General features: G+C 44.5%; 1 protein-coding gene across 1 annotated transcript in view; it reads right to left on the bottom strand.

The window, feature by feature from the left end:
* Positions 1-26500, bottom strand: part of lrrk1 (leucine-rich repeat kinase 1) — an 83162-nt gene that overhangs the window by 3982 nt on the left and 52680 nt on the right. The window contains exons 23-37 of the mRNA XM_079282289.1: positions 26368-26500; positions 25644-25783; positions 21154-21442; positions 17760-17929; positions 16655-16852; positions 16436-16575; positions 16084-16221; positions 11057-11251; positions 9699-9850; positions 5691-5808; positions 4545-4661; positions 3026-3223; positions 2707-2921; positions 1321-1740; positions 1017-1118 (exon numbers count right to left, since the gene is read on the bottom strand). The exon at positions 26368-26500 is cut by the window's right edge and continues 37 nt beyond it. Of these exons, the coding sequence (XP_079138415.1) occupies positions 1017-1118; positions 1321-1740; positions 2707-2921; positions 3026-3223; positions 4545-4661; positions 5691-5808; positions 9699-9850; positions 11057-11251; positions 16084-16221; positions 16436-16575; positions 16655-16852; positions 17760-17929; positions 21154-21442; positions 25644-25783; positions 26368-26500 (2725 nt within the window). The remainder of the gene's footprint in view (positions 1-1016; positions 1119-1320; positions 1741-2706; positions 2922-3025; positions 3224-4544; positions 4662-5690; positions 5809-9698; positions 9851-11056; positions 11252-16083; positions 16222-16435; positions 16576-16654; positions 16853-17759; positions 17930-21153; positions 21443-25643; positions 25784-26367) is intronic.

Below are 26500 nucleotides of genomic sequence, written 5' to 3'. Positions count from 1 at the left end.
GCCAGAAATCTAGGTGTAGTTATGGATTCAGACCTCAACCTGAACAGCCATATCAAGACAATTACAAAATCAGCCTACTATCACCTGAAGAATATATCAAGGATTAGAGGATTTATGTCTCAACAGGATTTGGAAAAACTTGTCCACGCATTTATCTTCAGCAGACTGGACTACTGTAACGGTGTGTTTACAGGTCTCTGTAAAAAGTCGGTCAGAAAGCTGCAGCTGATTCAGAACGCTGCAGCTCGAGTCCTCACTAAGACCAGGAGGGTGGACCACATCACTCCAGTTCTGATGTCTTTGCACTGGCTTCCTGTCCAACAAAGAATTGACTTTAAAATCCTGCTGTTGGTTTACAAAGCACTGAATGGTTTAGGGCCAAAATACATCTCTGATCTGCTGCTACCTTAAGAACCATCCCGACCCCTCAGGTCGTCTGGGACCGGTCTACTTTCTGTTCCCAGAGTCAGAACTAAACATGGAGAAGCAGCGTTCAGTTTTTCTGCTCCACATATCTGGAACAAAGTCCCAGAAAGCTGCAGGTCTGCTGAGACCCTCAGCTCATTTAAATCAAGAATCAAGGGAACGATTCAAATATGTAATCGCGATTAATCGCATTGACAAAGTTCAATAATGAATTATAAAGTAGTGTATTTCGCACTTTTATTTTGAAAGTACTGCTATATGAACAAAAGGGCAATACCATTTGGTTCACGAGATGCAGGCATCATGTTTCATACTTAATGTGAATATAATTCATACTTTGTTGGCATCTTATTCTGAAAACCGAATGTTCGTCTGAAGAAACCGGATGTTGTCTCGCGTTAATGTTTCCGTTAACTTTCAAAGTCCTTCGCTCGCTCCCGATCTGTGCGTTTAAATGTGTTTACGGTGAATGTCAGCATACAGGTGCACTAACATGTGAGTGTCTGCTGACTTTACTGCGGCGATGTCCAGTCGTCTCCAGGCAGAGCAACAGCTGAAAGTTGAAAGCTCTTAACAGGAAGTGAGCTCACCCCAAAGAGGAACATCCAGGCGGACTGAGGACAGCAGTGACACGCCCCCTCAGCTGATCACCGTGTGACTGCATTTCAATGACCATGACGTCACCTCCACGCCTGCCGAACACACACACACACACACACTGAAGTGTTCGTGATATCTGACCGGACACCTGATTCAAATGGTGTTGAATAGAGAACGAGAGCAATTAAATCAGTCAACAAAGTAAAGTCAAAATAAAGTTCAGTACTTTTAAAATACAATGTTTACAAATACACATTCACTTGATATCAGCCGGTGTGTTCGTGTGTTTTGTACCTGGGGATCCACAGAGTTCCGTTCACTGGCAGCACAGTGAAGGCCTGCAGCTGAGGCGCTGTGGGGTTCACGGTCTCTGCAGTGTCTAGATCAGATGCCTGCTGGTCCTGGTCCCTGCCAGACTCCTCCAGGTGTGCAGGTGGTGGCATCCTGCTGCAGATGTTTAGTGAGGCGAGGCCTGCGGTGCTGGAGCAGTCCAGGGAGCCGCTGGATGATATGGAGCAGTAGTCTGTCTGTGAGTCCTGGTGCTGGATGATCTGAGTGCCCGCCTCCTCACTGTAGATCAAGGTCACTTCTCCATTCGTCCAGTCCAGCTTCTCTTCTTGGTCTGTGGTCTTGAGTTCAGTGGTTGTCGCCATGGTAACCCCGGCAGGACGCTGCACAGCGAAGACGTCCCGGAGAGGACTGCTGTCTCCGCAGCTGAAAAAGGAAAAGAGTTCTGTTTCAACTCAGGCATGAGCATATATATTTACATTAGTGCTGGGGAACGATTCAAATATGTAATCGTGATTAATCGCATTGTTATGACAAAGTTCAATAATGAATTATAAAGTAGTGTATTTCGCACTTTTATTTTGAAAGTACTGCTATATGAACAAAAGGGCAATACCATTTGGTTCACGAGATGCAGGCAGCATGTTTCATACTTAATGTGAATATAATTCATACTTTGTTGGCATCTTATTCTGAAAACCGAATGTTCGTCTGAAGAAACCGGATGTTGTCTCGCGTTAATGTTTCCGTTAACTTTCAAAGTCCTTCGCTCGCTCCCGATCTGTGCGTTTAAATGTGTTTACGGTGAATGTCAGCATACAGGTGCACTAACATGCGAGTGTCTGCTGACTTTACTGCGGCGATGTCCAGTCGTCTCCAGGCAGAGCAACAGCTGCTGCACGTTGTAACGCCGCTTGTCTTGCTTTTGTTTATCTAAACTTCTCCCACACGCTGCATCAACATAGTCTGCTGAAGACTTCCTCCACGGACTTTCAAAATAAAAAAAATGCGTTAACGTGCTATAAAATAACGCGATAACGCTTTAACTTGCCCAGCACTCATTTATATATATATAAAAGCAGCTCCTCGACTGATGATCGATACTTACTACCTACAGTAGCCCTCAATGTACTGAGAGGAACAACGTAGGATGTAAAACTAACTATTAACTATAGACACAATATCTTTGGTACTTCTGGATTTAACTAATAAGTTCCCATATACTGTATGCCAACACTGATATCTCTAACATACCAATATCGGCCAGTAATAATATATATTATAATATTTGCCTCATCACACGAGTCTACTGATTCACGTTCTCAGAAACGTCACTATGTGCAGTCGTAGGCCTGATGCTGTGGCAGTCCTGCCCAGTGAAGCTCCACTCACCAGTACTTGGCACACAGCTGGTAGGAGGCCGCATGGTAGAGCAGCAGCGTGTTGATGTGGTCGTCCAGAGTCCAGACTGCCTCCTCTCCCCAGAGACTGAAGCTGGTTGTCATAGATATGATGGAGGACGGCGGGCTGTAGGGCTCCAGCCTTCGAACCGCCTGAAGACTCAGACAGTCAACGACCAGCACGCCCGGCCCATTGGAGAACCATAACTGATCAGCACCACGGAGAGGGACAGGGAGGTCGGAGTCTTAACTTACTGTCCATAATGAGTAGAGTTCAAAGTGACTCATCAGACAGGACATTTCTGACTCACCTGGGAGCCACTGCTGACCAGTGCCATGCTCCTGACTGGGTAGGGTCTCTGCCTGGGATCAGAGTCCTTCAGAGCAAACACCGTCTTGTTGAGGGTGTGTGAACACAGGTAGGTCTCCCCCTCCAGAGGAAGGTCCTCCACTAAGCTGTACACTGCCACCAGGCCGTCAGACATCCCCGCAAACACTCTGGCCAGGCTCTAACAGGTGAGGAACGTTTACATGTTAATAATCATCTTAAACTCAGACAATTCAAGGCTTTTGTGTCCCCTCATCTACATGTTGTCTCAAAGTCACCATCTGTTTCCTGTACAGCTGGGACATCTCTCGAGTACAATGTACTGTCCTCACACCTGGATTCTACCCGCTACACTTCAAAAGGTCCCACGGTGCAGAGCAGTTGAGTGGATTGGTAACAGGACAGCAGGTCAGAGGTCAGAGATCAGAGGGGCAGCGGCAGGACAGACCATAAAACAACGTTTCCCAGAAGGCATTGTTCGGTGCCTGACACTCAGTCATGCTGCTGGCAGTGAGATGTTTTAGGGCAATCATGAGTGGCAGGTAAGCTATGAGAGCACTGTTATTACTGGCACTGCTAAAGCTGTGGACATCCCATCTGTCAATGTCTCCATGTCCTCAGTTTAAAGACGACTAACGTCAAGGAGACATGTCCATGTCCACTTCCACTCTCAAGCCCTTTCAGACATGAAGCGCGTATCCATCTGGAAGTGGTGTGTTCCTCTACTCACACAGAGACACTGCTCAGTGGTATGCCTCGTAGTGCGTCGCTGCTGGAGAACAGCGGTGAGTTGGAAAGAAATTATATGAAGGAAGAAGGTTTTTAAATGGAGAGTCCGGTTTAAGAATGAATTAATGTCGATTGTGATGATGAGGCAATGCACTTAGTTTGCTGGTTTATTAGAGAACTCTGCTGCCTGCTTTCTTGATGAAGGCGCATTAAGCGTTTAGTTGGAACTCAGTTGCTTACATGCTGTATGGACAGTGTTTGGCTGGATACTCATTATTTCCTCCTGAATGAAAGGCCAACACACTGCTGCTGGTCTGGACCAGTGGACACGCTGCTCCGTGCTTCAGGAGCAATACAACAAAGACATGAAGAACATCTCCTGGTCTAATCAACTGATTTAATTTCTGTCTGCACAAAAAATTATATTTAAGTGTTGCAAGTATTACAGGCGAACACAACATGCATTTAATCTGTGTGTGTTGAACCCTGTGAAGTGTCACATGAATGTTACAGGTGTGACATAACGTCAACGAGACCAATATGTCGCCCCACAGCAAGCAGCACCGCTGACAGTCAGACGCTGTAGCTCTGCACATATTAAACACATGATTACTGTAGAGACATGACCGCTGGCTAGCAAGTTTTATAGGCTTGTTTTTCAACAATGGCTAAAGAAAACACGTGCCTGAATATGTGAACAAATGACTGACTTTTGAATCAGTTGTGCACATATATTACAGTCCTGATGTGTGTGTGTGTGTGTGTGAGCTGACCTGTTCTCCCGCTGGGACAGGGAACAGGCAGGTGATGATGGCTGGACAGGAGAAGTGTTTCTGGGGTTGGCTGAGAGGACACATGTCCTTCAGACTGTAGATGAAAACCTCCTGCTCCTATCAAACCAACACAGGCAAAGATGTTTCACACTAAATGATGAGGAGACTCTGTTCATAGGACCCAAAGCAGCGAGAGAAAAGCAAACGGATTCAAACACACATCACTAACTTGGGAAAGATATTTCAATTCTCATTTTAAAAAGGTTTCATCTCAGCAATATCAGAACGATGCTGAAATGCTCATTCAGTGTTTAGACTGTTGGTAAATGGAAGGTACATGGACTGTACTTCATCTCTTTTCTAGTCTCTGCAGTTCGTGTATTTATAGGTGTTGAGCTTCATTTTCACACGAAACAAATGATAAGCGGAGCTGTGGCGTCATAATGAGGTGTTTCAGCTGCAGGACAGCAGTGGAGGCCCAGGTATGAAATGCACGGCCCACTGGTGGATGCATAGAAATGAGCTGCTGATCAGTGGATCTTTACGGTGAGACTACGAGAGGAAGAACACTACTTCTCTCCTAATTCTTCCGTTTACAGTCCCAGAGTATCTATCCTGCAGCATCACGAGTGTCACCGTAGTATTCATATGTTTACAGCAATCAGACTGATTGTTTCCAAAATGATTGCTACAATCAGAGGTATCCACCACCCTGGATATCTGGATATCATTCTTTTTTTAAACCAAGTTTGATAGGTGAACAGTCACCATGGTGACTGCAGTGAGCTGTGATACTCTCATCAGACAGCTGTTTTCAGTTTGCTGAATCTGTCAGTATGGAATAAACCAGAAATGAATAGAAAGTCGTGTTCACTGCAGCAATTTTACTCAGACACTGAAAACTTAGATGTTACTTGGTGATATATGCCCAGTATTAGCAGATTATTGCTCTGTTCTGCACTTCTATAAATGATGATCATTTCATGAGCTGCTCCACAGCTGACCACGAGCGTCGGTAGTTCGGCCCCTCTCTTTGCATGCAACAGTTATAAATGAGACCCCAAGACAGTGCTCTGTGAAGGGAATGAAGCAGGAATAACATGTGTTGGTATGAAAATAGAGAATGTGATTTCAAGTGGTGTGTACCTCAGTGGCCATCCACAGAAGGTTACCCATCTTCATCTGACAGCTGATCCTGCTGCCGGGACAGGACATCCTCTTCACCTCCACCTGGCCCTTCTCCACATTCACCACACTGTAGTTCCTACACACACACACACACACGCACTAGAGTAAGTGACACAACATAATAAATATATATAAATATATATATAAATATATATATATACGCATATATATATATATATATATATATATATATATATATACACACATATATATGTATATATATAGATCTATATATATATATATATATATAGATGTGTGTATATATATATATATATATGTGTGTATATATATATATATACACATATACATACATATACAGACATATATGTAGGCTTGTGAATTCCACGTCTCTCATTTCTTACATTTGTTTAGTTGATTTGAAGTGATTCTTTATCTGTTCTCCAACTCTTTAGACTGTTTCTTGTGCTGCCTTTGTGGATAATTAAATCTCATCCAATGCCATGTTATCAACACATAAAGGGTGTGACTGTACAAAAGGCCATCATCAGTAAAAGAAGAGGTTGTACAGAAAAGCACACACTCAGGCCATGTGTACAATGATGCAGACAGACACAGACACTTAGTTTGATCTCTTCTTCCCATTCTTTCACTGAGTAAAGTGAAAGAATGGGAAGAAGAGATCAAACTGAGGCATTTCTAACAGGTCAATAAGGAGGTGTAGGGAGTGTGCTACATCAGTTTAGTGTGGGTGGAAGGACAGCACTAAAAGAGGATGACTTCTATCTGCATTAACATGAGCATTGTTGAAATGACTGGAGGGGCTTGGCCACTGCCTCCCACAGCCAGTTCCCAGGGCCTGAGGTCTGGTGAATTGCAGTGGGAGAGTCGGGGGAGGGGAGCTAACGAGGTCTTATCACAGTGAAGGAGTTAACGGCAGGAAGGGTTCTACAGGAGTCAGCAGTAGTCATTAACACCACCTGTATGAAGGGATGCAAGCTGCTTTTATTGTACAGAGATGAACCTGGAACCCTGCTGCCACACACAGAAAACAATAGAGCAGCAGCACATGTGTTTGGTTACTGTGCTGTGTGTGTGTGGGGGGGAGAAGCACTGATTAGCTTTGCTTCTTATGGGAGTTAAAGGACATACTGATCAGAGATAACTCAAACTGCCTTTTTTCACCTACGCAACATTACAAAGATCAGGCACTTCCTGTCTCAAAGTGATGCAGAGGAATGAGCCTCTCGACTAGTTTACTGTGATTATCAGGCTGCTCTAATAAGTCTCTTAAATCTCTCCAGCTGATTCAGAACACTGCAGCAAAACAAACAACTAAGAAAAGAGATCATATTACTCCTGTATTAGCTTCTCTGCACTGACTCCTGTAAAATATACAACATACTTTAAAATCCTTCTGCTCACCTAAAGCCATCATTGGTCAGACACCATCATATCATAAGGAGCTTATAGTGCCATGTTACCCCACTAGAGAGCTGCGCTCCCTGAATTCAGGGTGACTTGTGGTTCCTAGAGTCTCAAAAAGTAGGATGGGAGCCAGAGCCTTCAGTTATCAAGATCCTCTCCTGTGGAACCAGCCTCCAGTTTCAGTCACATTCACCTCATTTAAGAGCAGGCTTAAGACTTTACTTGTTGATAACATTGATAGTTAGGGTTGACTCAGGTCTATAGTTGGGGCTGGATCAGGTCTATAGTTGGGGCTGGATCAGGTCTATAGTTGGGGCTGGATCAGGTCTATAGTTGGGGCTGGATCAGGTCTATAGTTGGGGCTGGATCAGGTCTATAGTTGGGGCTGGATCAGGTCTATAGTTGGGGCTGGATCAGGTCTATAGTTGGGGCTGGTTCAGGTGTATAGTTGGGGCTGGTTCAGGTGTATAGTTGGGGCTGGTTCAGGTGTATAGTAGGGGCTGGTTCAGGTTTATAGTTGGGGCTGGTTCATGTTTATAGTTGGGGCTGGTTCAGGTTTATAGTTGGGGCTGGTTCAGGTTTATAGTTGGGGCTGGTTCAGGTCTATAGTTGGGGCTGGATCAGGTCTATAGTTGGGGCTGGATCAGGTCTATAGTTGGGGCTGGATCAGGTCTATAGTTGGGGCTGGATCAGGTCTATAGTTGGGGCTGCATCAGGTCTATAGTTGGGGCTGGATCAGGACTATAGTTGGGGCTGGATCAGGTCTATAGTTGGGGCTGGATCAGGTCTATAGTTGGGGCTGGATCAGGTGTATAGTTGGGTCTGGATCAGGTCTATAGTTGGGGCTGGATCAGGTCTATAGTTGGGGCTGGATCAGGTGTATAGTTGGGGCTGGATCAGGTTTATAGTTGGGGCTGGATCAGGTTTATAGTTGGGGCTGGATCAGGTTTATAGTTGGGGCTGGATCAGGTCTATAGTTGGGGCTGGATCAGGTCTATAGTTGGGGCTGGATCAGGTCTATAGTTGGGGCTGGATCAGGTCTATAGTTGGGGCTGGATCAGGTCTATAGTTGGGGCTGGATCAGGTCTATAGTTGGGGCTGGATCAGGTCTATAGTTGGGGCTGGATCAGGTCTATAGTTGGGGCTGGATCAGGTCTATAGTTGGGGCTGGATCAGGTGCATAGTTGGGGCTGGATCAGGTGCATAGTTGGGGCTGGATCAGGTGTATAGTTGGGGCTGGATCAGGTCTATAGTTGGGGCTGGATCAGGTCTATAGTTGGGGCTGGATCAGGTTTATAGTTGGGGCTGGATCAGGTGTATAGTTGGGGCTGGATCAGGTGTATAGTTGGGACTGGATCAGGTCTATAGTTGGGGCTGGATCAGGTCTATAGCTGGGGCTGGCTCAGGTTTATAGTTGGGGCTGGATCAGGTGTATAGTTGGGGCTGGATCAGGTCTATAGTTGGGGCTGGATCAGGTCTATAGTTGGGGCTGGATCAGGTCTATAGTTGGGGCTGGATCAGGTCTATAGTTGGGGCTGGATCAGGTCTATAGTTGGGGCTGGATCAGGTCTATAGTTGGGGCTGGATCAGGTCTATAGTTGGGGCTGGATCAGGTCTATAGTTGGGGCTGGATCAGGTCTATAGTTGGGGCTGGATCAGGTCTATAGTTGGGGCTGGATCAGGTCTATAGTTGGGGCTGGATCAGGTCTATAGTTGGGGCTGGATCAGGTCTATAGTTGGGGCTGGATCAGGTCTATAGTTGGGGCTGGATCAGGTCTATAGTTGGGGCTGGCTCAGGTTTATAGTTGGGGCTGGCTCAGGTTTATAGTTAGGGCTGGATCAGGTTTATAGTTAGGACTGGTTCAGGTTTATAGTTAGGACTGGTTCAGGTGTGCCTTGGACCAGCCCATAGATAAGCTGCTATAGGCCTAGACTGCTGGGGGACTTCCTAGGATACACTGAGCTCCTCTCTCCTCTTCTTTCTCTCCTTCTGTATGAATTCATGTCCCATTAATGCATGTTACTCAGATTGTTTCTTCACCAGAGTTTCTGTGTTTTGTCGAATTTTGCTGGGGACTTCATTTTCTACTCAGGTAGACTCCACTGTATCTTTACATAACTAATACATTTTGATGATATATTAATGCTCTGAATCCCTTATAATGCACCTATTGAGAATGCAGGCCAGTGGGCTCTGACTCATGCCCACATTATGTATTTCCTCAGATATTTACAAGGATAGCAGTTCCCCTTACTTTATGGTATACATTCAATTATTGTTGTCAGAATGAAGAAAGAGCTGTAGCAATACTTGTATGTCTAACTAAAAAGATCCAATCAAATTATTAATAAAACTACAATATAGGTTTCCATTTCAGTGACATTTCTTAGGTAAACCACCTCTTGAAAGTGCTGCAAAATGTTAAGAATCATGTTAATAAAGAATAATAGTTATGTTTATTACATGCTAGAGAACTCAAAGTTGGACATGTTTGTGAGGGAAAACAATTCCAAGAAATTACTCAGAAGAGGGAGTTTTTTTCATGCATGCTATTAGCAGACTAAAGAGTTGAAACTGACCTGTTGTCCTTGTCGCCGTTCCAGAACACAGCGCTGTGTCCCTGCAGCGGGGACAGGAAGAGCTGCAAGTGGCTGTCACAGGACAAAACATACCTGAGGCAGGGGAAGCTGGGCTGCTGCATCTGCCTCACGCACTGCATGGCCACCGGCCTCTGTGCGCGCACGCACGCACGCACGCACGCACGCACGCACGCACGCACGCACGCACGCACGCACGCACGCACGCACGCACGCACGCACGCACGCACGCACGCACGCACGCACGCACGCACGCACGCACGCACGCACGCACGCACGCACGCACGCACGCACGCACGCACGCACGCACGCACGCACGCACGCACGCACGCACGCACGCACGCACGCACGCACACACACACACACACACACACACACACACACACACACACACACACACACACACACACACACACACACACACACACACACACACACACACACACACACACACACACACACACACACACACACACACACACACACACACACACACACACACACACACACACACACACACACACACACACACACACACACACACACACACACACTTAATTATTGCTTCCTGTTGAGTAAAACCAGTTGCACTGCTCGTTCAAAACTGAAACTTGATTGCGCCACGCTAACTTATGGAGTCATACGATTACATTGATTTATTTAAAAAGATGCTAAATTTGAAATTCAGAGTATTATTTTAGCAGCAAACAACATTTAGCTATGTAAAGTATCGTTAACTATAGTGGAGAAACGTCTACCTGAGCAGAGACTGAACTCTCACTCTCCTACCAGAGGTGGAGGCACGGAAGAGTAGCACCCTCAGGTTACTCACTGTTAACTGCTGCCGTTGTTTGCACTGTTCGCGCTGTTAGCACCGTTAGCTTCTAACCGCCGGATAGATATGCTCTGAATTGAGCTCTGTGTATGTATTTCTAGGATTCTTTTTTGTTATCTGTAAATAGTTTGGTCCTGTCGAGCATTGCAGATACACAAGCTATCTCTCTGCTGTTGGCAGTCACTTCTACTTTACCTGCCAGTGAGGAGCTAAACTGGTGTATTGCATGGCAGGTTCACTGTCCTATGTGACAAGGGCATGATCCCTCACAGGCTTCCCACCCGCCAAAATGACCAGTTCTAAAACTATGTCTTTGTGATGGCGGATGACAAGTTGTTCAGTACGTTTGTTAATAATGTCTTTCCATGGGTCTCCTTAACTACTAACTACCAGTACATTAGGTCAGACTATTTCCTATAAAGCAGAGGAAACAGGGCAACTTCTGTGTTTTGACCAATCACTGCGTCGGCCAATTCAAATAGTGTGAACAATGAGGGAGGCTCACCTTCTCAGGCTTGGTGTCCCAGCATTCAGTCAGCAGGCTGTGGAGGCAGTAGAACTGAACCTCCTCAGGACTGCCCAGCACCGGCCGGATGCCTTTGGAGAGCTTCTTCGCTATCTGGAGCTGGTGGTGACCCAGCACTGGCCTCCGTCCAGACAGCAGCTCATACAGCACCATACCATAGGAGAACATGTCCACCTTTAGAAAAAACAAGGAAGATCAGGTCAGGTTTCAGAGTCAGATCTGAGGTTATAAAGACCTCCAGTGTGTGGCTGGAGCTTATTCTATATCTTATTCCACAGCGCTTCTGGAGCTCATTGGACTTATAACATTTTCTCACCAAATTAGCGCAGATATATATATATATATATATTTATATATATATATATATTTATATATATATATTTATATATATATATATATATATATATTTATATATATATATATATTTATATATATATATATATTTATATATATATATATATATATATATATATATATATATATATATATATATATATATATTTATATATATATATATATATATATATATATATATTTATATATATATATATTTATATATATATATATATATATATATATATATATATTTATATATATATATAAATAATTTATTTTTTTTGTGTCCGTCTAGAGTTTAAATAAAGTGTGATGTACAACAATCAGAGAGGTATTTGTATACCTGTTGTCTGACGGCAGTGTGGTTTTGAAGAGAGCGTATTATGTTTTCTAATAAATTATAGTAATTGTCAAAATCTCTGTTGAATTAGTTTCTGATATAATCACTTCAAAGTGCATCACATAGCATCACACCGGATAAGGGGGCGAAGTTGAGCGTGTCCATCCCGGTGTCATTCTCATCATCACTGCTGATCAGAGCTGGAGCAGAGTCATTGGTCCAGGCAATGAATACAGATTGTAACCTTTCCCACTGAAGACAAAAGCCAGATGTGAGTGGGTGTCTCTGGGACTTTATATAGATTCAGAGTGCCTTGGTCTCTTCTCCTTGTTTACAATTGACTCCAGCACATTTGTTAAGTGTTATTAAAAAAACGAAACTGTTTTACTTTTGGTTTGTAAAGTAAAGGCGATCGCCACTTCTTTCTTATCTAATCCTTGAACCCCATATCTGAGGACCAAAATACCCAAACGAATTCCTGTCTGAGTGGTCACAGATAACGGTGGGACGTCCCAGAATAACTGCAGAGGCGAACAGCACCGAACTACGTCTGTGGTGACATCACTTGGTAGTGGCTCCAGATATACTCGAGGTCTGTGGTATGCTCACAGGGGCTATGGCAAACATAGCATGGCATATTCATATAAGGAAGTCCTCCTGACCTCAGTCTGGCTAGTCTAGTTCTCACTCTTCATTATGTCCACAGTTTTTGTCCTTGCTAGAAAGACACAGAGACTTGATCCTGTCATGCTTCAACCAAAATAACAAAGTCAAAATTAAACATACAAATCATCACTATGAGGAGCATGCATTTGATTAAGTTGCCATGTTACTAACCACGCCTGTTTGGAACTGTTCCGGTCTAATTGTCCTTGGGTCCCTATTTTTCTGGTTCTGCTTGGTTATCAATGGGTCTGTTTCAGGTTGGGTCAAAAAGTTCGGACTTGATTTGTTGAAGTCACAGTGCCATGTCAGCCAATCATGAGCACGCGCATGTGACCAGCACTCAGTCAGTGTTGTGCTACTCTTTCACCAGAGATGAGCTCCTGAACATCAGAGGAACAACTCTCATCATCAGTGGAATTATTGGAGGTTCTGGTCAAAGGTGCCCTCAATAAGTGAAACGCCAAATGAGAGGCCAGTGTGTTTGTACGCCTCTGCTGACGTTGCTCACCGTTATCAGGGATTTTTCTCTCCAAAGTGTAAAAATTGTGAAATAAACAGCGGAGAAAAAAAGAGACTTTTCTTCATCTTAAGATTTGGAGCCGTGGCTTCGTGCTGGCAGACTTCCAGCTGTTTAGAGTGGATTGCGACACAGAGCTCTCCAGCAAAGTGAAAGGTGGAACTACCTGTTTCAACTGCAACAGTGGCTGGTATAATGACATCACAGTTACCTATCACACAGAGATTCTACAATTCTGCTGTAAAGAATATCTACCGCTACGCCTTTGCTTTTTCACACTGAACCAAACAGCCGCCCCAGTGTGTGATCTCAGACAGCATCATGGGAGCAATAGAGGTGTGATGTTTAGCATAACAGCAGCGGGCCCTCGTGGGACTTATAGTACAATTATGAATCACACTGTATTTCTTGGCAAGACCCGACCTGCGTAACTGGCTGACTCAGAAGATTAGGCAATGACCTCAGGTAGTTCGGGTCAGGATTCGTTGGTCAGGACATGGGACATGAACAAATCGGGTTTCCACGATCGAGGATTGACTTCTGACCAACCGTAGAAATTTTTTTTTGGGGGGGGGGGGGGATTCTACCAACAAAAGCAGTGGGATTCATAATAACACGGCAGTGACTTGCATCCTAAACAATATGGCGGGTAAACTGAATGATGAGCTATATTGATTCCAGTGATTACATTGTAATGTATCTATTCTTTTACCTAATAGACAAAATCAGTTGTCAAACACTGTTTACACATGTCTAGACCACTGTTCATTCATTACAAGCCATGTTTTTTGTCACTCAGTAGTAGTGATATTATCCAAGCCTATAAACAAATGGCTTGTAACAGCTTTCTAGTCGCGTTACTGTATATTGTCCAGATGCTCAACCGACAAACACTGACATGTTCATTTTCTTGCCAAGACACCCACAGCTGGCAAACACGGTAACAGCCATGAAGCTGCTCTTCGTTTATTTTCTGACTACACTCTTCCTTTCCCACTCGCTCCATCATTTGTTCACTCTCTGTCTGCCTCTTATTAGAATAGTTAAACCTCATTAGAAAGTGAGATTAACGGCCAGGAGAGAAGAAAGGGAGTTCTATTGGCTGAAGCCAGCAGATTCTATGGGAGAGGAGCTGATGGGCTGTTTTCTGCTCTTTGAAAGCTTCCTCCACAGACTCAGGGCCAGTAAAACAGTAAGCTCTAGTAAAGCTAGCTTCCCCGGGGAGAGGAGGGGCCTAGGCCAGCCATATCAGACCAACACCCTCTGTGCACTGAATGGAAGTCAGCAGAGAGAACACCTACTGGCTGAATGCAAACTAATTAGGTTCTCAGTCAAGTAGGCCCAGCACAAGATCAATTGTGTATGTGCACAATAATTTGACTTTTTCCCAAAATTACACGTGCAAGACAATACACTACCCAAACTGTGTAACTGAGACAATCTGGTTCACAATTGACATCCCAAAATACACAATTTAATTTCTTCAGTTCTTTAAGTTATTAAAGATGTCTAATATCATCTGGTTCCCTCCTCTACAATGAGAGGTTTTGCACTTTTTCTCTTTTTATATTATTGTAAACTGTATATCTTTGGATTTAAACTGTTGGTTGGACAAAATATTACAATTGAAGACGTCTCCATGGGCAATGGTGTAAATTCACAATTTCCGAGCTCTTTTATAGAGTGATTATTTAAAAAGGATCCACAGATTATTTGCTACATAGTTGTTATTCGCCTGGTTCCAGCCCTTTTCCTCACTGGGTTGAATATTGATACTCGATAAAGAACTTTAATGCTACTTACTGGAATGTGTTTGGGGAGAATAAAAACACTGAAGTACTGAAAACTACCACACGACTGTTCAGATATGTCAGGTGATTTTACACTATTTAAGAAAAGTTCTTACATGGCTGCTTGAGGTTACACAACCTTTTAACATTTGAGACCATTGGCTTCGTTTTGTAGAAAGTCATGTTTATATTCTACAAAGTAAGGTATTGACAATGGTAGACTGTAAAAAAACAGCTTAAGATAAGATGTGATTCACTATAAATTAGTTGACAAACTCTTGATGTTAAGGGTTAATCAATTTAACGTTAACAATAGACAAGTGTGAATTCATCCTTTATAGCTCCACAGGGCAAACATCACCGTTACCAAGAGGCTGGTTGAGGAAACCTGTTAATGTAAAGGTAGCTTGCAAACGCAAAGGTAGCTTGCAAACGCAAAGGTAGCTTGCAAACGCAAAGGTAGCTTGCTAACGCAAAGGTAGCTTGCAAACGCAAAGGTAGCTTGCAAACGTAAAGATAGCTTGCAAACGTAAAGATAGCTTGCAAACGTAAAGGTAGCTTGCAAACGCAAAGGTAGCTTGCAAACGCAAAGGTAGCTTGCAAACGCAAAGGTAGCTTGTAAACGTAAAGATAGCTTGTAAACGTAAAGATAGCTTGTAAACGTAAAGATAGCGTGTTAACTTAAAGATAGCTTGTAAACTTAAAGATAGCTTGTAAACGTAAAGATAGCTTGTAAACGTAAAGATAGCGTGTTAACTTAAAGATAGCTTGTTAACTTAAAGATAGCTTGGTGTTAGCTAGCCAGTGAATGTCATCCAATATTTTCATGTTATGAAATTCTAATGCTGGTAGGGTTGCACGATTATGGCCAAAATGGTAATCACGATTATCTTTGATCATAATTGAGGTCAAGATTTTTTATCACCATTATTCATTGATTTTTCTTTTTAGGTTTTTGTATTGTACCTTCACATTTAAATAAACAGAGCACTGCTTTCACTTCCATATTTTGATTATATGTTAAGATGTTCACCATACTATTCTGTTGCAGCTGTTTATATTCCTTCTGATGCAAACTCAATCTCAATCTGTTTTACCTAAATTCCAACAGTATATCCACACCCCCACCAGAGGAAATATACCCTGTAATAAAATGTCAGATTAGCCTAAATAAAGTACTCTAGCTACATAATTGTCCAAAATCAATGTTGTGTAAATCTGACGAGCAGTTTTCCAGATATCTTGTTGTATGTATGTATGGACCAACAAGCATCAGCAGCCTTACTGCTATACTAATCCTCTCCGTACTATACTGCTACGCGCATCACTAATTGGGTTCATGAAGCGGGGTGAGTACCTTCTCATCATACACTATGCCTGGTCGGATCTCAGGAGCCTGGTAACCTGGTGTGCCCTCCACGCCCAACGCCCCCTCATGGAAGGTTTGTCGAGAGATGCCGTAGTCAGACAGCTTAATGTTAACTGGATCCTGCACCTGGAAAACAATACACAAATGAGTGAACAGGTAAGATACTACAAGTCTGTCTTCAGTAGTTCAGTGGACTGTGAAAACAGCAGCGACAACACAGGAAATGGGTTAGTTCAGGACTTTACTGTCCTACCACTGATAAAGTCTGATATGTTGATGTTATTTCATAAATACAATAGTCAATAAACCATGCATGTATGCGGTTATGGTATATACAGACCTCCAGAGACCACACCAGGATGTTGTCAGATTTGAGGTCACAGAAGATAATGCTCTTCCTGTGAAGGTACGCCAGTCCTGCTGCAATCTGATAGGCTACTCGGAAAGTTAGCATGTGACCAAGGGGCATGTACCTGGAGCCTACGATGAGAAAACATAGAAACTGGCTTTAGGACCAATTCCAGGTCAGAAGTGACACAATGCAGAAATCTCTACGTGCCTTTGCGCTTCTCCTCCAGCACAGCATTGAGGCTGCCCAGGGGGGCCAACTGCAGGGCAAGGCAGAGTGGATGGATGCTGATGCCCACCAGGGAGACGATGCAGGGATGCTGCAGAGAGTGCAACATACTGGCCTCCTGGCGAAACTCAGAGAAGCTCCGACAGGCATCTGCAGACTGCAGGTGTTTCACCATGGTGTCTACGGCAAGAAAGAACGTAACGAGGGAGAGAGACAAAGTTTGCAAAAAGGATACTTTCAACGCAGAGAATAGATTTGTGCCCGAATGGCTGCTCCAGGAGCTCATATGGAATCAGTTCCAACTGCAAAGGGTCTACAGGCTTTATTCCATCTGTGTCCTCCTTTTACTCTCTAGAACTATGGTGTTCCACACGTCTGTTTGTAAATATGAGGTGGGACAAAATAATCTTAACAAATCAGATGCCACAGAGCATCTTTGAAGAGAGACCAGAGTTACCATCCTACCCACCTCTTATCAAACCTTGACTGATGTGCCACATTTAGGTCCTGAGACATTTCCATTAGCTGATGGGGGGCAGTTACAGCATTCCACTGGATACCAGTGTGTGAATATGAATAATAGTTTAGCTGCCCCTTTGATTGACTCTGAGGTCAGACGGTGACAAAAGAATGCTATTCTACAACGTTAATTATCAGCAGAGTACAGAATATTCAGGTAGCAGCTCATCACTTTCTGCCAGTGTTAACTTTCTAGTTAAAGTGACAAACGTCGCCAACAGCAGATCATCTCAGCTGTCACTTATTCATGGTAATTCAGTGAGAAACTGATAACAGGTCAACTGTTTTCTGGGTAAAGTGTTCACTGCCAGCCGGTGTCTGTACACAGCTCAGTTAGTCTTTCCTTCGTATCATATCAATAGAGCCAGATAGATAGATAGATAGAAACTTTATTCATCCCCGGGGGGAAATTCGTTCAAAGATAAACTAGTAGATAAACTAGACGGGGACATCCCTGCTAAGTAATGTCAACATAGGTAGTGTTAAAGTTAAAGTGGCCGTGTAATACTGGCTTTCACTGCACACTTAAGATAAAAGCTGCTTCAGGAGATTTTTTCCTGACAAGTACCTGCGTCACTGCTGATGGTCTGCTGTCGACACTTCTTGAAGTGGAAGCGTTTGACGGCCACCGGCTGGTTACGATATCGGGCTCTGTAGATGATTGTCCCACTGCCACCCTGACCAAGGATGTTATTCTCCTCCTCAGAGTACTCCAGCTGGGCCATGTCTAAAAACAGCCTAACACACACACACACACACACACACACACACACACACACACACACACACACACACACACACACACACACACACACACACACACACACACACACACACACACACACACACACACACACACACACACACACACACACACACACACACACACACACACACACACACACAAAACCTCCAGGTTAGCCACACTTAAACTTAATTAGAAGAGAAGACAAGCTGACCAGTACAATTGTTTGAGTTAGCATTCATCACACTTTACAGTCTCACTTCCTGCTTCAACTCTGTTCGAGCGCTGCTCTTACTGCAGTTGTGTGCGCACTGTGTTCTTGTTCGATGAGGGAATATTAGCAAAGTTTCAGGTATGCTCACTTTCAGTTTGATTTCCAAATGAAGTGGTTTCGTTAATCTGGATAAACTGACCAACAACCAACAGCCTATCCCATAGAAAGGGTCAGCTTCAGCTTGTTCAAATCCAGCTGCTTCGTCCTGAAAAAGACATCTCACCAGTCCTCAGGTCCCTGAACTGGCTTCCAGTGTGTTAAAGAGTAGAGATTAAAGTACTACTGCCATGCCCTCAATGGTTTGGGACGGTTGACATCCGTCCACACTATAAATGAAGAAGTAGCATTTAGGTTCTCTGTGCCGGAGCGCTGGAACAAACGTCCAGAAGATAGAAGATTTGTCCCGACTTTGACTGCCTTTAATCCCAGATGAAAGGCATTTATGTTCTCCACGGCCTTTGGTTGAATGTGTCACTGTATTGTGTGTGTTTATTTTTAATGCATCATGTAAAGCACTTGACCTGCTGTTGGGCTGAACAACTTATTTTTTGGATCACTCTTAGAAGAACCTCAGTTAACATCCTCAAAGTTGACACAAAACAATGTACACAAATCTATCTTGGGAAACAGTGACTTCTTGGAATGTATTGGTAAAGGGTCGAATTAAAATATTTTGATAATTGCCACAAAACAGTTGTATCGACAGCTGTACTTCAAAAACATCAGTATTGTAAAGTAAAGCCAATATTGGCAGAGGCTAATATAGACTGGTCCCACACTAAAGTGTGCTTATACTAGTGTCCAGCTGTAAAAGTGGATGATGTTAGATGGTGGCATTCATGTTTATACCAACATCCGTCTAACATTCTTTAAGAGCTCCATTACCACTTTACTAATATTTGGAGTGGCTGTGTAACTGTTTCCATGAGTCTGTGCTACTTTAGAAAAACAGAGATATCCTTGCCAACTGACTGCCCACCCACACACAAGTGTGTGTATGTGTGTGCAAATGTGTAGGACAAAGACATATGAATATTTATTCCAAAAGTCCAGTGTCTGTGACAATCCTCCACAGACATGAGCATAATAAGCCCTCTCACCCTCAAACTCGCCTCAGTGACACCCATCCTCAAAAAGTCTGGCCTTGACCCCAACATCCACAACAACTACAGACCCGTCTCCAACCTCCCTTTTCTGTCCAAAATACTGTAGCGCACTGTTGCCCACCAACTGAAAACCCACCTGGACTCAAACCAACTGTATGAACCATTTCAATCCGGATTCAGATCTCGTCACAGCACAGAAACTGCCCTCATCAAAGTCACCAACAACCTCCTCCTCTCCTCTGATGACCACTCCCTCAACATCCTGATGCTGCTCGACCTCAGCGTAGCCTTCGACACCATCAACGCCTCCATCCTCCTCTCCCGTCTCGAGTCCTCCCTCCACATCACTGGCACAGCCCTCTCCTGGTTTAAATCATACCTCTCAGACCGTGAACAGTTCATCAGCATCAAAAAATTCAAGTCTGACACAGCCCCAGTCTCTCAAGGTGTCCCCCAAGGTTCAGTACTCGGTCCCCTCCTCTTCATCCTACACCTGCTGCCCCTTGGCGACATCATACGCCACCATGGTCTCCAGTACCACTGCTATGCTGACGACACCCAGCTCTACAGCTCCACCAAATCCATCACCCCCACCCCCCACTCCACCATCACAGATATAAAAACCTGGATGCAACAAAAGTCAACTTTCTCAAACTCAACAGCGACAAATCTGAAATGCTCATCATCGGCCCCAAATCATTAAACAGATCCCACCACACCTTCTCCCTCTGCATCAATGACACCACTGTTCCTGCTTCCACACATGTCCGTCACCTTGGGATCATTTTTGATCAAACTCTCTCCTTCGAACGCCACGTCAATCACAGCCCCTCCCTCTCCTCCTCAGCCGCTGAAACACTCATCCTCACCTTCATCACCTCTCGACTGGACTACTGCAACAGCATCCTGTACGGCTCACCCACAAAAATCATCAACAAACTACAATACAGCCAGAACTCTGCTGCCCGTCTGCTCTCCCACTCCACCAGAGATCTCATCACCCCAGCCCTTCAGAACCTCCACTGGCTCCCCATACAGCAAAGAATCCAGTTCAAGTCCTCCACATCACAACCTCTCCCCTTCATACCTTTCAGACCTCCTGCATCGACACGCTCCCAACCGCAATCTTAGATCCGACGTCAACCTCCTTACCCCCCTACTCTGTCCAAGCATCGGACCTGGGGACACAGGGCCTTCTCCATCGCTGCCCCCTCCCTCTGGAACTCTCTCCCCCAACCCCTCAGACATTCTCCGTCACTCGCCACTTTCAAAACTGCACTTAAAACTCATCTATTTCAATCTGCTTTTAACCTGTGAAGTTAGTTATGTATGTTTTTGTGCTGTTTCTTACTGTTATGTCAGCTATTTTGTTCCTATTGTAATTACTTCTATTGTTTCTGTTTTTACCATGTAGTGTCTTTGAGTACCTTTTAAAGCGCTATACAAATAAAATGTATTATTATTATAATAATAATAATAATAACTGTATAACACAAATGTATATTTGTCCTCATCTTTAATTGGTGTACCTAACATTGATTCCAGCACTGAGGCTGGTCTCCACCAGCAGTGGAGTGGAGGTCTGATGTATTCAGCCACAGTACAGCTGTGCACTCACATGAGCTTTGACACTCAATCAATGTAGTTACATTTTCCATAAGTGGGATCTCGAAGCCCTGACGCCCGACAGGTTGCAGGTGAATGTATAAAGAACGAGCTGCTACTCGTCTGTGTCGACCGCTGTATGAAAACGGGTCAGACGTGTGTGGAACATGCCCATTGTAATGACTCCATCAGTATGTGCAATGAAATGATCTGTTAAATGGTTGGAGGTTACCGTGCAGGGAAGTCAGTCATGAACAGCTCTGGGACCAGCTCCTGGAGGCTGACGGGCTGGTCAGGGTGCTGAGGACACATGATGTGATCCTCCTCCACTGCAGCCAGCACACAGTCCTCCATGTCAAAGTAATGAACCCCGTCTCCTCCACCTGCTCCTTTCTCTGCGACCTGGCCGACCAGGCTGGCTACCAGCTCGGTCTGCTTCTGTTGGCTCAGTGAGGCACAGAGGGGACAGGGGGCGTACTGCTCTATGAGGAGACTCCCATCACTCTCACTGGCTGTCAAAGCTACAAGGGAGGACACAGATACAAGACATGCACATCATCTGTTGTTCATTGGAGAGCTGAAAACATTCCTACGTAACGGTACATAGAGTCGGGCCAGTCCTAGATTTTAAGATTACTACTATAATGACTTCTTCAGGTTATAATAACAGCTACTTTTGTGACAAGTCCTCTTTGCTTTTACTACATTACAGAAAGCAGACCCTGCAGCAGCTTCTGACCATGAACTGGACCTGCAGCAGGGAACTTTGTTTGCAGCGGGCGAGCTCGCCATCTGGATCTCCAGGACAAATACGGTTCAGGGTGGATGATGTGTAGATGGTGATGAGGTCATGAAGGGCCTTGTTGCTGCTCGTCTGGAGGTTGAACTGATCGCTATCAGACAGTGAATATTCTGGATACTTTCAGAGCGCTCACTTTTTTCACAGTTCACTTTTAAAGCTTGTTTGTCTGTGACTCCGGTTATTTCCTTCTTCTGACACAGTGGTGAAGAACACCAGGAGCAAATACCAGTTCATGAAAATAAAAAACAAATCATGACTGCGGTATTAACTGCATGTCAAAGTAATAAGAGCACACAAGGCCAAATTGTCTCCTAAATAAAGTTTCCTTATGACAGGTTGCTGACAAGCAATGTAGCTTTTAAAAGTGATTTTTTAGAGTCTTGCTCACTCCACATAAAACGCTCATTACTTCCAGCAAACTTCATGGAGAACAATGAGGGCAAAACGGCATCACTGATCTGTTTTAATCGAATATTCTCCGGTCTAGCGCCGCTAAAAACAACATTATCTTCAACTTGTTCTTCTATTTTGTTGTGAACTCAACACAGGCACTTGCATCGTTCATGGACTCACAGCGGTAAATATAATTAAAATAATGTATTTTTCCATATGGCCACACACCTGATGGCTCACCGTCTTAAACATGTGACTTCACATCATCACTGAGGCCACCAGCAGCCGGGACGGCTCTGCAGGTTGATGTCATTCTGTTTCGCAGTGAGAAGCTAGCAGTGTGCTAGATGATAAAGCTGTTTCCATTGTGGAATCTCACACAATGACAGTCAAAGTTAGAGATACATTATGCTATGCCACTCTACTACCTCATCTCAAGAACGGTCCACCTCCACGATCCACCGTGGAAGCCTTGATGCCAACACTCAGGAGCTCAGAACCAAGGTTGGTCAAAGACCCGACCAAAAAGTAGAGACATGAGGCTGAGATAAGGACACTAACTGATGGTGGATGTGCGGTGAAACGTCTTCCTGAGCAGGTGAATGAGTCTAAAGAGTACAGCGTCACTTAGTCACGCTCAATGCAGGCTGATTTTCAATTGCTCATGTAACCAATGTGGCCTCTCCCCCTATGATAAGCTTCGACCAGAACTCGGTCCGGTTCTTCTGCGGTTCAGGGAGTATCCAGTGGCAGTGAGCGGTTACACACGTGTTACAACAGGTCCTCTTCCTCCCAAAGGACCAAACCCTGGCGGAACTTGCAGAGAGAAAGAGAACCAGATGTGTACCAGTGGCAGTTTTTCAATCCGGCACCACCAGCAGAGACACGTGTAGAGATCAAAAAAGGAAAACGATGACACTGAAAGTCTTTGATGTCGTCCTTTTATGTTTTCTAACTGCCTTCAGAGTCCCCTATCACACATTCTGCAAGGTTTCTGGTGGACCAAATGTGCCAGGTACTAGCTGATGGAGGATTCGAGATCCGGCAATAGGCCAGTAAAAACCCATTTGCTATCTGGCCTTGAGCCTAATATAGCACTGGGATACATGAGTTCAGCTACAAGCTGAGACCGTGGGAGAGCCAACTTCCCACAACGAGGAACATCTATTGTGTGTTGGCAATACAGTATGATTACCTGGGCCCGATAATCCCCTTCACTAGAGGAGCAACGGTCATAATGCAAAACCTTAGGGCAAAGAAAAGAGGCTGGGATGACTCAAACCTTCCTCCCGATCGCCTTAACACCAAGATTAACTGGGAGGTTAAGCAGCCACAGTTAGCCAAAGGTTCCATCCCAAGAACTTCCACACCAACTGAGATGTGTTAGAGCAGGGATTCCCAAAGTGGGGTGCGCGCACCCCTGGGGGTGCGCGAGCTGCCTCTAGGGGGTGCGCGAGAGGAAAAGTGTAATGGCGGTCTGATGGTGTAATAATATTAAATATAAAAAAAAAATGTAATTTTAATTTAAAAACTGTCAGGTGGGACATCTGAAGCTATCAGTCGTAAAAGAGGAGAGGGACAGAGAGAGAGAGAGGAATCGGAGGCGAGGGGAACGGAGAGGTGCGTGGGGAGAGACCGGGAGAAGAAATCGAGTCAGAGGAAGATGAGACGGAGGAAGGAGGAAGGGATAGCACAGACAAATCGGGAGCACATCGGCCCATCGCGGAGTCAAGGTGAAAAAGAGGAAACGAGAGTGAGCATCAGACTGGGAAAAAAAGAGGAAATATGATGAAAAGTATGTGTGTCTGGGCTTCACTTGTATTGGCAACGCAGATTCCCCAAAGCCACAGTGCGTGGTGTGCAGTGAGGTTCTGGCTAACAGTCTGAAGCTCTTATTTACGTCGCCACCTGAACACCAAGCATGCCAGTGCAAGTCAAAAGCCCCTTACATTGTTTATATCGAAATTGGAGGAGTTACAAAACAGCCAAAAACAAATGGAGTCTCATTCATGTGTTGGGTCTATAATGACGCACTACGGGCTTCATATCTGGTTACAGAATAGCGAGAAAGGGGCTACCGCACACAATCGCCGAAGACGTGAGCTTGCCAGCTGCCAGAGAGATGGTGGAATGTATGATTGGGGGGAAAGAAGAAACAAGTTGGACATGATCCCGGTGTCCAACAACACTGTGTCGCGCCGCATTGTCTTTGTCCGAAGACATCCTGGCTACATTAGTCGCTCATTAATTGTAAATGAAATGTGATAATCTGCCTCTGAGCCTGTGCGTGTGTCCTCACATCCTTATTGCTCTTTAAAAGTGACGCCTTGTGTCACTGAAAGTTATTGAAACTTTGTTGCAGTGTTTCAGGGCGTTTTCACACCTTCAGTTCGTTTGCTTTGTTGCAGTTGCTCCTTTGTTCGGTTTGTGTTCACACTGCAACATTTAACAGCGGACTAAATCTTGTAAACAAATGCCACGCGCGAGCAAACTGTTCTCTCATTGGTCCGATTCTCATGCCGCTATGAAGGCTTAAAAGGCTCTGTTGCGTCTTTTTTTTCTTTTTTTTATTAATGGGGGGGGGGGGGGGGGGGGGTGCGCGAACCCAGTCGGGATGTAGAAGGGGGTGCGCGGCCTAAAAAGTTTGGGAACCGCTGTGTTAGAGCAAGCAAATGGCTCTGTAAAACAGAATCCTGTTGATTGTTGAAGTCTTTATTGGGACTAAAGTTTCAGAGATCCAGGAACTCCCCAAAGACGAGGTAAACAAATGTGTTGACTTCGCCAGCAAACCAGCTGATCATTTCAATTCTTCTCACAGGTGAAGCAGAAGGGGCCGAAGAGTATAAAGGGTGGACTTACACGGCACCTTCCAACAGCCTCAGCCATAGATGCCACACCATTTTCTAACTTGGCAAAGTTGCTCAGGACCATGCAGCAGCCTCTAGACAGGCCGTCAGCCTCGAACCACACTACATCATCAGGTGTAACCAAGCCGGAGACTAAGCTGCCTAGCACCAGAATGGGACAACAATCTCGTCTCAGCCATGTTGCTGCTCCACACCAGTGCAGCAATTGCGGTCAGGTCAGCAGAAATCAAACTAAATGGTAAATCTATTTTTCGAGACTTCTGACCACAACAGATTCCAAAATAACTTGTTTGACTGCTTAATTTGCTGAATATGAATACCTTTGACATGACATTATTCTCCCTTTAATAAACGAGTCAAACTTCAAACCCTAAAAGCATGCATGGCTGACTATGTCAACAAAGCAACGATAACACAACACACAGGGAGAGACTTCCTTCTCTGCTCAGGTAGACATTACTCCTCCAGGTCTTTAGATAGCTAATAGCTGTGTGCTGCTATATGAATGCACTGAATGCACTATATTACTCCTTTATATCATCAAATCAAAGATAAACAAAACTATGAATTCAATAAGGAAATATCTGCTCAAAGATAAAGAATCTGAGCCAGTATTGGGAGCTTAAAATCGTGCACATAAGCAGAGAGCAGCGCACTGACCAGGGAACCACTGCTCAATCAGAGAGTTGACGTTGTCAGTGATGAAGGCCATGGCAGAGAAATCTCTCATATCTGACTGGCAGATCATCTTTATGCCTCCACTCTTCTTCCTCTTCCAGTTGACGTCTGATGACTCCACACTGCAGACGCACAAACACATGTCACAGGAGCTTTGATCTGCTTTCTGCACCTGAAAGAACTTTTTACACAGAAGCTGCTGTGGAGCAGAACGAGCAGCAGGAACCTTTGATGCAGTTCAACATTCATTTCTCTTCACTTGTATTCGTTGCATTTGAGACAGCCTCCCCTCAGCGTTACAGTATGTTCTCATTCTGAACATTAGGCTTCATAATACATCATAGCGCTAAGACTGCTGTCGTACATATAAAAGATGAGCAATTTTACAAAAATAAAAATCTTGTAGTATGCATGTCATGTAATTCTTAGCATTGAAAGGATTTGGACTGCAGCTTGGAAATGGAGGTAAGGATATTGAATCTCAGCTGTCTGAACAAAGACTGCTTGTTGTTAATGTTCACGACCTGTATTCTGTCGGCCAGATTGAATTGTGGGTTTCTGTGACCCCAGCTCCGACCTGCTCCTTTCTGAGAGTCTGAATCGAACTGAAGCTCCAAACCCTTACATTTCTCCCACTCTTTATTTCCTCACTGAGGGATTTGTCTCTCTTCATTACTGCCTACAACCTTCTAGCCCAAGCTCTGACCTGAGGTAGCCTCCATCAAAAGTGGCCAGCAGCCCCTCCTTCCAGTATATGGTCTGGCTGCGTCGGACTCTGAAGGTGCTGCAACGGTTCCTCTGCTGGGTTCCAGCAAAGCTGTAGATCACAGAGTTTCTGC

The sequence above is a fragment of the Melanostigma gelatinosum genome, assembly GCF_949748355.1.
Source record: "Melanostigma gelatinosum genome assembly, chromosome: 2".
In the NCBI taxonomy this organism is placed as follows: Eukaryota; Metazoa; Chordata; class Actinopteri; order Perciformes; family Zoarcidae; genus Melanostigma; species Melanostigma gelatinosum.
This window is presented reverse-complemented; position numbering and strand designations above follow the sequence as displayed.